At 41.2% G+C, this 12,412-nt stretch overlaps 1 protein-coding gene across 1 annotated transcript; it reads left to right on the forward strand.

Moving 5' to 3' along the window:
- The first annotated feature begins 5,650 nt into the window (after positions 1-5,650).
- Positions 5,651-7,796, forward strand: LOC146692195 (hepatic sodium/bile acid cotransporter-like). Its single transcript, XM_085432221.1, has 4 exons — positions 5,651-5,839; positions 6,743-6,829; positions 7,352-7,464; positions 7,550-7,796. Exons 1-4 carry the CDS (start codon positions 5,651-5,653, stop codon positions 7,794-7,796), a joined length of 636 nt encoding a protein of 211 aa, XP_085288347.1.
- Positions 7,797-12,412: the final 4,616 nt, after the last annotated feature.

Below are 12,412 nucleotides of genomic sequence, written 5' to 3' on the forward strand. Positions count from 1 at the left end.
AATAAAAAAGAGCAATTTTTTGATTGATGTTTTGTTTCCTGCTTTGTTTCCTTTACAATATTATACATTAAAGTATAATATTGTAACGGAAACAAAACAATCAAAAAATTGTTGAAACACAAATTACAACATTGTATAAAAATTACAATCATCAACTCAAATACTTGGTTCTAATTGAACAGAAATTTCTATGAACTTATAAGAACTGTTGTCAGTGATTTACAGTTAACAAACAGTCAGGTGAATAATCAACACTGAGACACTTGTGTAGGTTAACGTGCTGCACGGGTGAAAAGCTCAGAGCGAATCACACCGAACTGCAGTATTCGTTTATTTTTATAGGTTACGTCGTCAATATGCAAATATAATCACATTTCCTGTTACGCAGGTCCTGATGCTGTCTGTGTGTGTGTGTGTGTGTGTGTGTGTGTGTGTCACAAAGTATGTGTGTTGCAAGTCAATTTCTAAGAATAATATAATGCAAGTCAACTTCTGCGGATATGTATTTCTGTACTGGTCTCTTGTCAGTGTCACAGGGTCAGCTTCCTGTTTCAACAGAAAACTGTGTCTGGTGAAATATGTGTAACATAACTTTTGAAGCATAAGCAAGTAAAACAATAAAAACTCCCTAACAACTGTGTAGAACATGAATCAGTCTGTGTCAGATTCTGAATTTGAAATTTCCACTGAAGTCACGTGGAGGCAAGTGGAACCAAGATCGAGGCCATTTGCTTTTTGAAGTTTGCAAAGACTGCTAAATTTTGCCAGTGGTAGTTCACTCTTTGCAACATAGTGCGCTGTTCTAAACAGATTTTTCAGGTTTATTTTTAGTATGTTATTTGCAATTGGTGTTTGTTCTGGGAAAGATATTGCAGACTGAGCAATAATGCGTTTCTTGCATTTCTCATGGGTTCTAATGGGGGCCTTTCTTAAAATTACTGGTCCCAGTAAGAAAGGCGCTTGTCGACTCAGAAATCGAGGGAAAACCAACAACACACCTGGCAGAACATTATGTTATTTACACGAGTGCACATAAGTGGTCCGCATGTGCGCATTCGCTGTCAAAATAAAAGACGCGCACCAGATAAGAAGTTGCAACGCGCGTTTGTGTCCATATAAAAGTCACTGTTTTTGTCCGCTAGAGTGGGATTTTCACGACACATTCTGCACCACATCACTGTGCGCAGTGGCGTGTCTAGAAATTTTTTGTTGGGGGGGCCAGGTAGGGGCACAGATTTGGAGAAGGGTGGCAGATGTAATTGGCAGATAATGTTTAAAAAAAAATTCTACCAACCGTTAACCATAATTCAATAATCCTGTAAACCTAATAACTGAATGCGCTTTTAACTCTTATTAGAATGAGATTTTAACCACTACGGTGCAAAGTTTTTAGATACTGCGTTGATAAAGTACAAGAGATACAATCAGTGCTTTGTCAGTGTTTACTCAGCAGTCAAGGACAGCAATATTTGCATAGTATTTTTACTGACATATAGTTCACATATGTTTTGGGCAAAAACATTTTTAATATTAAAATATGAACATTTGTAACAAACAATTGACAAATTAGCCAGTTCCAATGTAAAACTTTATCTGCCTGTTAAAAAAAGAAGATAATCTTCTCACAAACTGGTGTTTGATTTTGAAACAGGAAAAAAGTGGAGAAACAACTGAAAAGACTAACATTTGAATAAAACCTGAAAGCAAGTAAATACTTTCTATGCTGGCTTATGGTCAACTTTGGTAATATTGATAAAGAACAACACTGGCTGATGATGAAATACAGTCAGCTGGCATGGTGACACTGCCAGTATTAACCTGCAGGGCTGGACTGGGACAGAAAATCGGGCATTTTGACTAGAGACCGGCCCACCAGGTATTAAAGCCATAAAGCCTTTGAATGAAAACAAATGCTGTTGTGACAGTGATGTACAGTCTTGTTGGTATATGTATGATTTCTATACATTTTACGTCAAATAAAAACTTTGGTTGTAAGATTTAGAGTTACCAGCTGTCAGCTGCTTAGAAAAGGATCCTGGTGTTATTTGTCTCTCAGAAACAGTTCATAACTTCCCTTCAACTCATTCATGTGAACTAAAAGGTAAACCTGTTTCTCCATCACCTGTTCAGCTCTGATGATTCAGTAAGGACATCTCCTGGTTTCATCTTCATGTTTCCCTCTCATCACATAACCAAACCGATATCATGACCAGCAGCTTTACAGCTGTGGCTCCAGCAAACATCAGCTGATACTAGAAATTAATATTAAATAAATTCTAACAACAGCTGATCAAGCTTAAACGTGCTGCTGTTGTTTAGAGCGACATCTGCTGGTTTCCTCTTTCTGGCGCAAAGTGGGCGATAAATAAACAAGAGAGCCGATCAGCTGATCATTGATCAGTTTAATGATTGAAGTAGCAACAGGGGAGGCAGGGGGAGAGAATGAGAGAAGAAGAGGCAGCTGTGCAGCATAACGACAGAATAACTCCTTTGTGTCTTTTTTTCATTATAGCTAAAGTCCGGGACAAACTGCGTCTCTTCTCAGCTCAATACGAAACGTGTAATATTTTCTCTGAATGAGGGACCATTCCATTTTTTAAGGAGCCGTTGGCAACTCTACTAACTAACCTTATGAATAAAATAAAGTTCACTATCAGTAACATCATAGCACCCACCCAGCTGTATAAAAACTCCGTCAAGCTGGCTAGAACGCAACACGAGTTATTGCAACTGACGGTAAAAAGTCAGCACAACGAAAATAAACTCCACCTAAACTTGGTTTATATCTGACCCAGATAGACTGCAGGTCATAACTTCTTACCTGAAGTTCAGTTCACCTGACACTCGGACTGGTGGCTGCCTCGGGGCTCTCCTCCTGCCTCCCCTTCCCTCATCCACCTGTTGCCTCTGTGGAAGCTCCGTCATAGCCACCACCAAACAACTGAGTTATTTTTACACATCGACCTGCATCTGGCCAATCCACCACCTCTCATTGTTCATGCCATTACAAAAAAAAATAAAAAATAAGTCACCAGGCATATGCCCGGTATGCCCGATGGCCAGTCCAGCTATGTTAACCTGCAACCAAATCTGCAGCTCCATACAGCAATGTTACGACTTAGATTATATCTTATAACTCATAACTCTTATGTTAGCTGCCCTCAGTAGCATACTGTCTGAAATATTCGATGGCTGCAATAATTCTTTAAGTGTTATTTTTTCCTTGGTATTCTAATTTCACCGAAGTTTACTAAACTCAACAAACTTAATATTACTTACCGGGACATTTATTCTGTCCTCATTTTCTTTCACCGAAAAATTGTTTCCTGCTGTGCCGTCTTTCGTGCTTGGCTCTCCTACCTTTGCTAACATGATGTAGCGCAGAAGCCAATGCTGCATTCACTTACACTCAGATATCTCAGCTTCACCGTGAAAACATAATCAGACATTTGATATTTGATTGAATTTTATTGTTTTGCCTTTGGGGTGGCACCTGGGGTGGCCAGTCTGGTTGGGGGGGTGGCCTGTGCCCCCCCAGGCCACCCCGCTGGACACGCCACTGACTGTGCGTTCATCATTTGTTTGAAGCCAGCTCACCTCCTGCAACCTCTTTTCCGAGAATACGCGCTTCTTTTGTGGTTTGGACTCCTTCTGACATTTCTTTGGAGGTGGAGGAACACCAAAGTAATTACTTAAAGGAGCTTGCTTCTTCGACATCGTTAAGAGTTCTAAACAAATGTCTGTCCTCCTCCTGAAAATCTTATGCACACAAACACGCGTTGCAACTTCTTATCTTGTGCGCGTTTTTTATTTTGACAGTGAATGCGCACCTGCGGACCACTTATGTGCAGCCCTGGTTATTTAGCTTGTCATATTGCAGTCACAGAAACCATAAAGCTGCACTTTCTTTTTGCCTTATAGTCTGATTTGTCATAACTTTTCTGTTTTGTGGTCACTTCTTCACCCTGACCTGTCTTATTTGGCTCAGCAGGACTAAAATATATATCCTGCTGCTTTTACACATGCACTCACATAACGCTCAGCGATTCTCTGCACGATCAACCTCTCACATGTTTAAGCTTTCTGCGGGAGATTTCACTTGTCATGTTTGCATAGTAAGCTAATGATTGATAAGACAATGTCGGAGGAATTGGTGCGCAAATTATCGTCACTCACAGATCAGTGCTGTCGCTCTCTATACACAGTTCGCGCGATTGCAAAGTGAAAGCAAAAAACTAGTGCAAATTCAAACGCGATTTCAATATGTCACATATTGACAGTGGCTCACCGATGCCAATGACATAATTACCCAGCTACATTTCTGAAAGAATGCAAAAGCATTGACATATATTTTTCCTTCCTATGATAACCCGACGGGCAGGGCAGAGATAGATTTTGGCAGCCCGACTGGAAAAATCGCTAGCCCCGGGACGTCGGGCTAGCGATTTTGCGAGCCCTTAAAGGAGTCCTTATCACATGCATATCAATGTAATGAATATTAAATAAAGATGTAAAAAGGCAAAAGTAATCCATTTTATAATATGGCCAATGCCATATTGAAAATACAACATATTTTTAGAGTAAGATAGGAAAATATTGTTTGTTTTTCTGCAAAATTACCATGAAATTAGAGAATACTTCAAATTACTTATGCACAACTTAAGTTTACTTACAGTATTATTATTTCCTTGTTCATGTAAAAACATAAACCCTTTATTCTGGTCTGCCTACGTTTAAGTATTTAAGTGCAATTACATTATAATTTTAAATGTAACACATTGGAATTTCATTTAATTACAGGAATTTCCCCCTTAGTTTCGAGCCGTATTATAAAGTGCTATCCATAAAACCCCTAATTACTGTATCAATCTTGTTTATTAACACGGGCTTCCTGCTTCAGTCTCTGTGCATGCTGATGTAAAACGGGGTGTTTGAGTAAGAAAAATGATCACGGCAAAACACAACACAGGTCCTGAGAGAAAGGCAGAAGACCAGTGCTTCAGAAACCAGTTAATCCTAGTATGAGATGTGTTTTAAGTAGTCCAGAGTGTACTGTTGCAGTTGTTGTTTCATCCCCAAAGTGTCAGCTGTTAAACTTTAAACTTGATCAATTTGAACACAAAGTTCTTAGAGGGCATTCAGGTGTGACACTCTTACAGAGAGCGCACAGAGATTTTAAAGTGGTTTTATTTATTTATTTTATTTTTGGACAAATTAAAGTGAAATCATTCTCTGTATTGAATAGTCTTTACTACAGTGCTGTAACATATGCCAGATTTGACAGAACATTAAACCAAGCATAACAAACAAAAGTACATATACATGAATTTTCTGCATTTATTTCAGCAATTTATTGGCTTCTTTAGGTTCTATTACTTAAATACAGCTTAACAAACTGCATCTGAAAATTATCTTACCACAGCTCAGAATCTATATCGTAAGGATATCTCAATAAGACAGAGTGTGAACTTCCTGCTAGAGAAGTTTTCTTCACTAAGTTTAAGGACTGACTTAATCTGAGCACAGAATGTAAACAAACAAAGATGCTGGTATTCTACTTAACTCTTACTCTGCTCTCTGTTGTTCTTCTCCACTTGTGGTTTTTCACTCACAGCTCAGAACCTCTTGTTTCTTCTGATTTGAAGGCACCATGAACAACACAGCAAACCTGACCTCTCATCAAGATTTGTGGCGCAATGTGACGATTGGAAACACCACCTGGGTTTACCGTCCTGCTGTGAACTCTGCTCTTAATGATGCCATTTCAGCAGTGGTTATAATCATAATCATCATCAACATGGTTTCACTTGGATGCACCATGGAGGTGTCTAAGATCAAGGTGACCAAGATCAGCAGTGAATTCAAATGTATATGTGGTTTGTGTATATGCAAAAAAGCATTGTGACAAAGCTTGAAAAAATTGCTAAAAGCTGTGGAAAGTCATTACGCCAGCTGAAATCAGTAAATAGAAAGCAATCCTGCCGCTTAATGCAAACTAATTTCAGCAGTTTCAGTCCCAAGCCTATAAAAAGGTGTCTCATTACCAAGGTGTCACACAAGAAACATCAGATGAAGGGTAAAACCAACAAGATTTCTCAAGACCTTCGCAGCCTTATTGTTCCAAAACATAGTGATGGCATTAGTTACAGATAAATGTCTAAACTAGCGAAGGTTCCAGTGTAGCACTATTGGGGCCATAATTTGGAAGTGGAAAGAACACAATTTCACCATAAAATGGACATGACCAGGTGCTACCAGACAGACGAGAGAAAAGAAACATCAGAAGAGTTCAAGTCCAAGAGTCAAGGACAGAAAGACCTGGAATCAGCAGGTACGATTGTTTCAAAGAAAACAATACGTAATGCATTAAAACGCCATAGTCTGTAAGCATGCTCATGAAGCATGACAAGGTGTCACCTGAGTGAGCCGGAATAGGTGGCAAGAGTGAGGCAAGACTATGCTTCTCTGCTCCGACTGCTGCCCCATGACCTGAACCTGGATAAGCATCAGGAAATGGAAGGAAGTAAGGAAGGAAGGAAGGACTGATTATTTTTACTCAAACTGGAATAAAATCTTCAAATATTTACAGATACAGGATTTTGGAATAATACTTATTGCTATGACTACAGAAAACTGAAAGTTTACCTTTTTGAATTGAAATGAACTTTTTAACATTTTGAAGTGTGTTTATATAGCCAGTGATATTATTTCTGATCAGTTTTCTACCTTCTTCTGTTTCCAGTATCACCTCATGAAACCTAAGGGGGTGGCTATTGCAGTTGTGTCCCAGTATGTGATCATGCCTCTTACAGCCTTTTGCTTGGCTAAGGTTGGTATTATGTTAAATAAGATTAGAAATAATACTTCATATAAAGTTAGTTCCCCACAAAATCTTTGAAGAGATTCATAATAAAAATAAGAAAACTATATAAACTGACTTAACCAGAAAGAAGATTAATATTGAAACAAATCAATTAAAAAAAAAAAAAAGCATTTTCTTTTTCCATGCTGTCGGCATACTTCACAAGAGCTCTCATTTTGGGTAATAAAGATCTTTATGATATAAAGGGGCCTGATTATTCATGATTTTTTTATGTGAGGAAAATCATTTTAAATTCAATTCTGAATTTAACAGGGAACCAATGAAGAGAAGCTAATATGAGGGAAATCTGATTTCTCTTTCCAGTGTCATTTAGTACTCTCGTTCTTCACCCTATAATACATAGTGGCCCAATATAATTGAATTTGTGTTGCTGTACCAGAATATAACTGACACCAGATCAGCACTTGTATCACTGTTAAACCTTGTTACTGGCACCCTGTAAGAGGTTATTGTGATTTTGTGTTACAGGGGTTCCAGTTGAGTGATATAACAGCTGTGAGTGTTCTGGTCTGTGGCTGCTGTCCTGGAGGACAGTTCTCCAACACATTGACTCTGGCACTAAAGGGGGACATCAACCTCAGGTACACATGAGAAGTTATATTCTTGTAATACATTTATATAAAAAATGTAATTTGAGGTGATCATAACCCTTGTCTTTCCCTTCAGCATCGTGATGACTTCCTGCTCCATGTTGTTGGCTATGGGTATGATGCCTCTCCTGCTCTACATCTACTGCAAGGGTTTCCCCAGTGTGCGGAACGCTGTCCCGTATGTTCAAATCATCTTATCGTTGGTCTTGACCCTTGTCCCGTGTGGCATCGGCATCGGCATCCTCATCAACACCTACAGGCCGCAGTATTCAAAGAGGGTCACAAAGGTTTGTGAAGAGAATGAAGGTCAGACAGATCACTAGAACTGATTAACAGTGTTGATTAATCAGTTGGTGCAGGGATGGCAAATAAAGACTTTAATAACTGATATTTGTTATATTGTTTAACAAAAAACAAAAGACAACAGAAAACCTCACCTTCAGCACACTCCAGACATCAGTCTTAACACTTTAATGAAGCTTTGCTGTGCTGTGTTTGTAGTGTGTTTGTGTTTGTGTTTACTTCAACAGAAACAGACATTTGCAATTTATGTGCACACAGCATGTGAGCAACATTTAAAAACCCCTTGAAGATCTCCAGACATCATGCTCTTAGGGAGGTGACGGGTGGTCGCAACTTTTCTTACAGTGGGAGAGGGGCAAGGATGAGGTTGGCTGAAGGTATAGAGATATATGATGTTCTGTTCAATGTTCTTTGTGTAAGAGTGTCTGTGATAGGGTATATAAGATGTAAGGGCGGTGGCCACAATTCAGAGATGATCCTAGTGTTTTGGCTGGGATGTTTCTCTCCATATTGCAATATGTTATTAAACTATTTCAAAACGCTCACCTGGTTTGTTGCAGGTCATTGTTAAAATTTCCATAACAATTTGGCGTTGTCGAGCAGGGTTCCTCATGTTACAGGTATAGCCCTTTAATGAAGGCTGTGGAAGGATGTGTGGGACTGCTCCTGGAGGTGTGTGTCTGAGTGAGGGAGAGAGGAAAACAAGGGGATCACGAGTAGCTACGGAAGAAACAGAAAGTAAAGGCATTAAAAAATATAACAACTCCCACAGCAGCCCGAGGTGTGTGCGATGCTCGTTCTGAGTAAATTGTTGGAGCCCACTGTACACGGTGTTTACGCCTTGGAAGAAAATAAAGTTCCGGTGAAGCAGTTTTCCTATGCCTCCTTCTGTCTCTTCAATAGCAAAGTTGACCTGTGCAGTAAGCTTGTTACCGACTACGAGCCAGTCACGGAACCCGAAGTAACAGCCAGAGGTCTTCTTACTACGGTTTGGGGCCACGGACCTGGTGAGGCATCCCAAGAAAATAGCTAACCCCAGATAAGGCAGCGTGATGCATCCCGAGATAACAGGACTGAGACATCTAAATAAAGGTGTGAAACAATCGCCTTCAAAAGGTTATCAATTGACTTCAACCAAAATTAGGAACACTCGGTGCGGCAAGAGTTGATAGTTATTAGTCTCAACACCCAAGGATAATTAGAGTTAAGTGGGTGAGCTCTTCAACGAGGGGGAGCGTGCTCCCCCTGATGAGGTCTTCTAGGTAAGCTAGGTTAACCTTCTTGTGTGAGCTTTTCAAGTGCACTTTTAAAGTTTGTGGGATTTTTTGTTTTATAAATGTCCCTCAATCAACGAGTGCATATGTTCATATGTATGTTTCTTTTCACTCTGAGTCGGTGCATGTAGATGTGTGTGTTTGTGTGGGTGTTTGTGTCATTTCTCCTTTAATTCTCTGCTAGCTGCTGTCTTTTCCACAGCTGCTGATTCTTGCTGATTTTGTGTCCATTACTATAATTTTGCTTCGGCCGCCGTGCTTGTGGGGGCAGTTGGTCCAGCCCCATAGCCACCTGTATCAACACACTGAGAGATTTATTTAATATCATTTTCATTACTGTTAAATAGACTAGCAGGCAAGACGCCCACCTTTGCACTGCAGACTACATGCCAGTCTCCCAACACACTCCTCTCTGAGTTTCAGCTTTAAAGTCCAACATCATTCACACCCCAGTCATTCAACACCTTATTTGTAGTATCATAATCAGCAAAATCAGCGTTTTACTTACAGGCATGTATCATTGTTTGCAAATCAAAATTATAAAACTCAAAAACACGCTAAACAGGAAGCAAAGTCCTCTGTGCGCGTCACAGCTCATTTGCATGTTCACACACCGTCTAAAAATAGCTCGCAGCGCTGCAGTGCGCTGTCGTCACACACAGGGTCACACAAAGCTCAGACAAAACTCTTCTATTTTATATTACTTTTCCAGGATTAAACTCTGCAAAGTGCCAAGAGAGAAGGGGAGCAAACTTTATTTTTTCTCAGACAGCAGAGAGAATGGGGGCGCCGGGCGATGCTGAAGGGGACGACAAGGTAATACACTTCAATAACATTAGCAACCCATTTTTGTCAGAATGCCCATGAAGTGGCAAAGTTAATATGGACCGTGCTAATGACAGAAACAATAAGATCTGTAGTGGCAACCCCTTCATCACAGGCATGGAACTAACGTCAATGGCAAGCGTAGCAGCAGCCAATATGACAGGATTTGAAGCTGCATGGCATCTCACCCCGCCACTTTCAACTCACACCAACCCTTTCTTAACCCCAGTAGCAAAGCAGAATGCAGTGTGTAGCGAGTTTAAGCAGTTTTAGTACTCAGATTGTGAAGGCCCTGGAAATATTACATCTACACCACTTACAGTGGGACAGCATGGCACACATGATCACCTTTCTTGGATTATTACATCCCCCTCATGCAGCCAGCCATTCACCACCATGAACTGTACCTGCAATGTCCCTATAAAACCACAGTTTACTGAGAGCAGCCCCGGTTTCACACACGTTGCCCATTGCGGACTGGCAGGCCTGCTGAGGTACTATGGTGATGTCTTCTCCACTGGCCCAAATGACCTTGGTCGCATCAGTGTCGTCCAGCATGACATCTTGACCACACCAGGTTCACCAGTTAAACACTCGCCATGCAGGATGGCAACAAATAGTGGCCAACCAGCAAGTACAGCAGAGCCTAGAGGCTGGGTCAGCTCAGCCTAGCAATAGCAGCTGGGCTGTTCCAATTGTGATGGTGAAAAAGAAAGATCAGAGTCCCCAACTGTGTGTGGTCTATAGACCACTAAATGAGCGAACTCTTAAAGACGCTTGACCCCCGCCACACATCCAGGATACCCTTGACACGCTTTCTACTGCCAAGTACTTCAGTACACTAGACCTGACATCAGGATACTGGCAGGTAGAGATGGGCTCCAGAGCCTGAAAAGATAAGATAAGATACCTTTACGGGTACAAAAAGCAGCTGCATTTTGTACCCGTAAGGGATTGTTCTAGTGGAATGTGATGCCTTTTAGGCTATGCAATGCACCGGCCACATTCCAAAGGCTTATGGACAGAGTCCTGGCTGGGCTGCAATGGGAGACGTGTTTAATGTACCTTGATGACATCATTGTCCTGGGTCAGGTTAGCACCCAGATCCTGGATCGGCTCGAGCAAGCGTTCATCATATTGCGTGGAGCCAACCTAAAACTGAAGCCATCTAAATGCTGCCTGTTCCGGGAGCAGGTTGCCTATCTGGGCCAAATCATCTCTGCTGGAGGTATTTCCACAGATTCCCAGAAAATTCAACAAGTGATGGAATGGCCTGCACAGCGGACCGTCACAGCGGCAGTACAGCAGCCCCTGTCCTGGGTTACCCTCTGGACCAGGGTGACTTGTTCCTCGACACTGATGCCAAAGATTGTTGGATCGGAGCAATCCTTTTCCAAGTGCAAGGGGGCGAAGAGCAGACCCTGACTTATTGGAGCAGGTGGCTGTCAGCTACCGAACAAAACTACTGCACGACCAGGCGAGAGGTTCTAGCAGTTGTGGCATTCACTTCCCACTTCAGACAGTATCTGCTGGGTAGGCCATTCACTGTCCAGACTGACCATAGCAGCCTTTGCTAGCCTTAGAGATAGGGCGAGAAGTTCAGCCATCAGGGAGGGGCTCAGAGTAGAGCAGCAACTCTTCCACATCGAAAGGCACCAGTTGAGGTGGTTTGGGCATCTGAGAAGGATGCCTCCTGGGTGCGGTGTTCCAGGCATGTCCCACCGGGAGGAGATTATATCTCTCAGCTGGCCTGAGAACGCCTTGTTCTGCCGGACAAGCTGGAAGGTGGCTGGGGAGAGGGAGGTCTGGGCTTTCCAGCGGCTGCTGCCCCCGCAACCTGGTCCCGGAGAAGTGGAAGAAGATGAATGGATGGGATGGACCAGCAACATACAAGATATTTGTCACAATTTTGTATATAAATAAAAAACAAACAAAAGCTGATATATATGTATATATGACATTTTGCAGAGAATGTCACAATTTATTAATAAAAACACAGTAAATAGTGGTGACAAAATTGGGCTTGAAGGCCTTGAAGGCCTGATTTACTCCTTGAATCATACATTTAATTTATCTCTGAGACAAATAAAAAAAGAAGAAACAGACAAAAATGAGAGGTTTGGGGGTAAGTACATGGACTCGAACACCACCAACAACAAGCCGCTCTGGTCTTTCGGGAGCTTTCAATTGATCGTGATTTCCACTCATGACTTCACATATAATATCCAAGTACAGCACACACACAAACCACTCCAGCTCTACACAATATGTAGATTACTTGTGGTCGGAACAACATATATGTTCTGAGATGAAAATATTACTTCTAAATAGAGGAGACATTATTTAAAAACTAAAATAAAGTGTCTTGTAGTGCTATAGTATTATAATATTCTATTTTATTTTAGTTTTATTTGGAGGAGGATGGTCTCCTCTGTAGGTGCTGAAGTCAGCTGTGCACTAGATGGCACCTGTGGACAACCAGAGGCCTCCATGTGTCATTTGAATCATATAAAAGGAGTGGCAACACAAAAGGAGTT

Source organism: Copadichromis virginalis, linkage group LG15 (genome assembly GCF_057382275.1).
Source record: "Copadichromis virginalis isolate Kocher_CV1m ecotype Utaka linkage group LG15, C_Virginalis_male_GT1.1, whole genome shotgun sequence".
Classification (NCBI taxonomy): Eukaryota; Metazoa; Chordata; class Actinopteri; order Cichliformes; family Cichlidae; genus Copadichromis; species Copadichromis virginalis.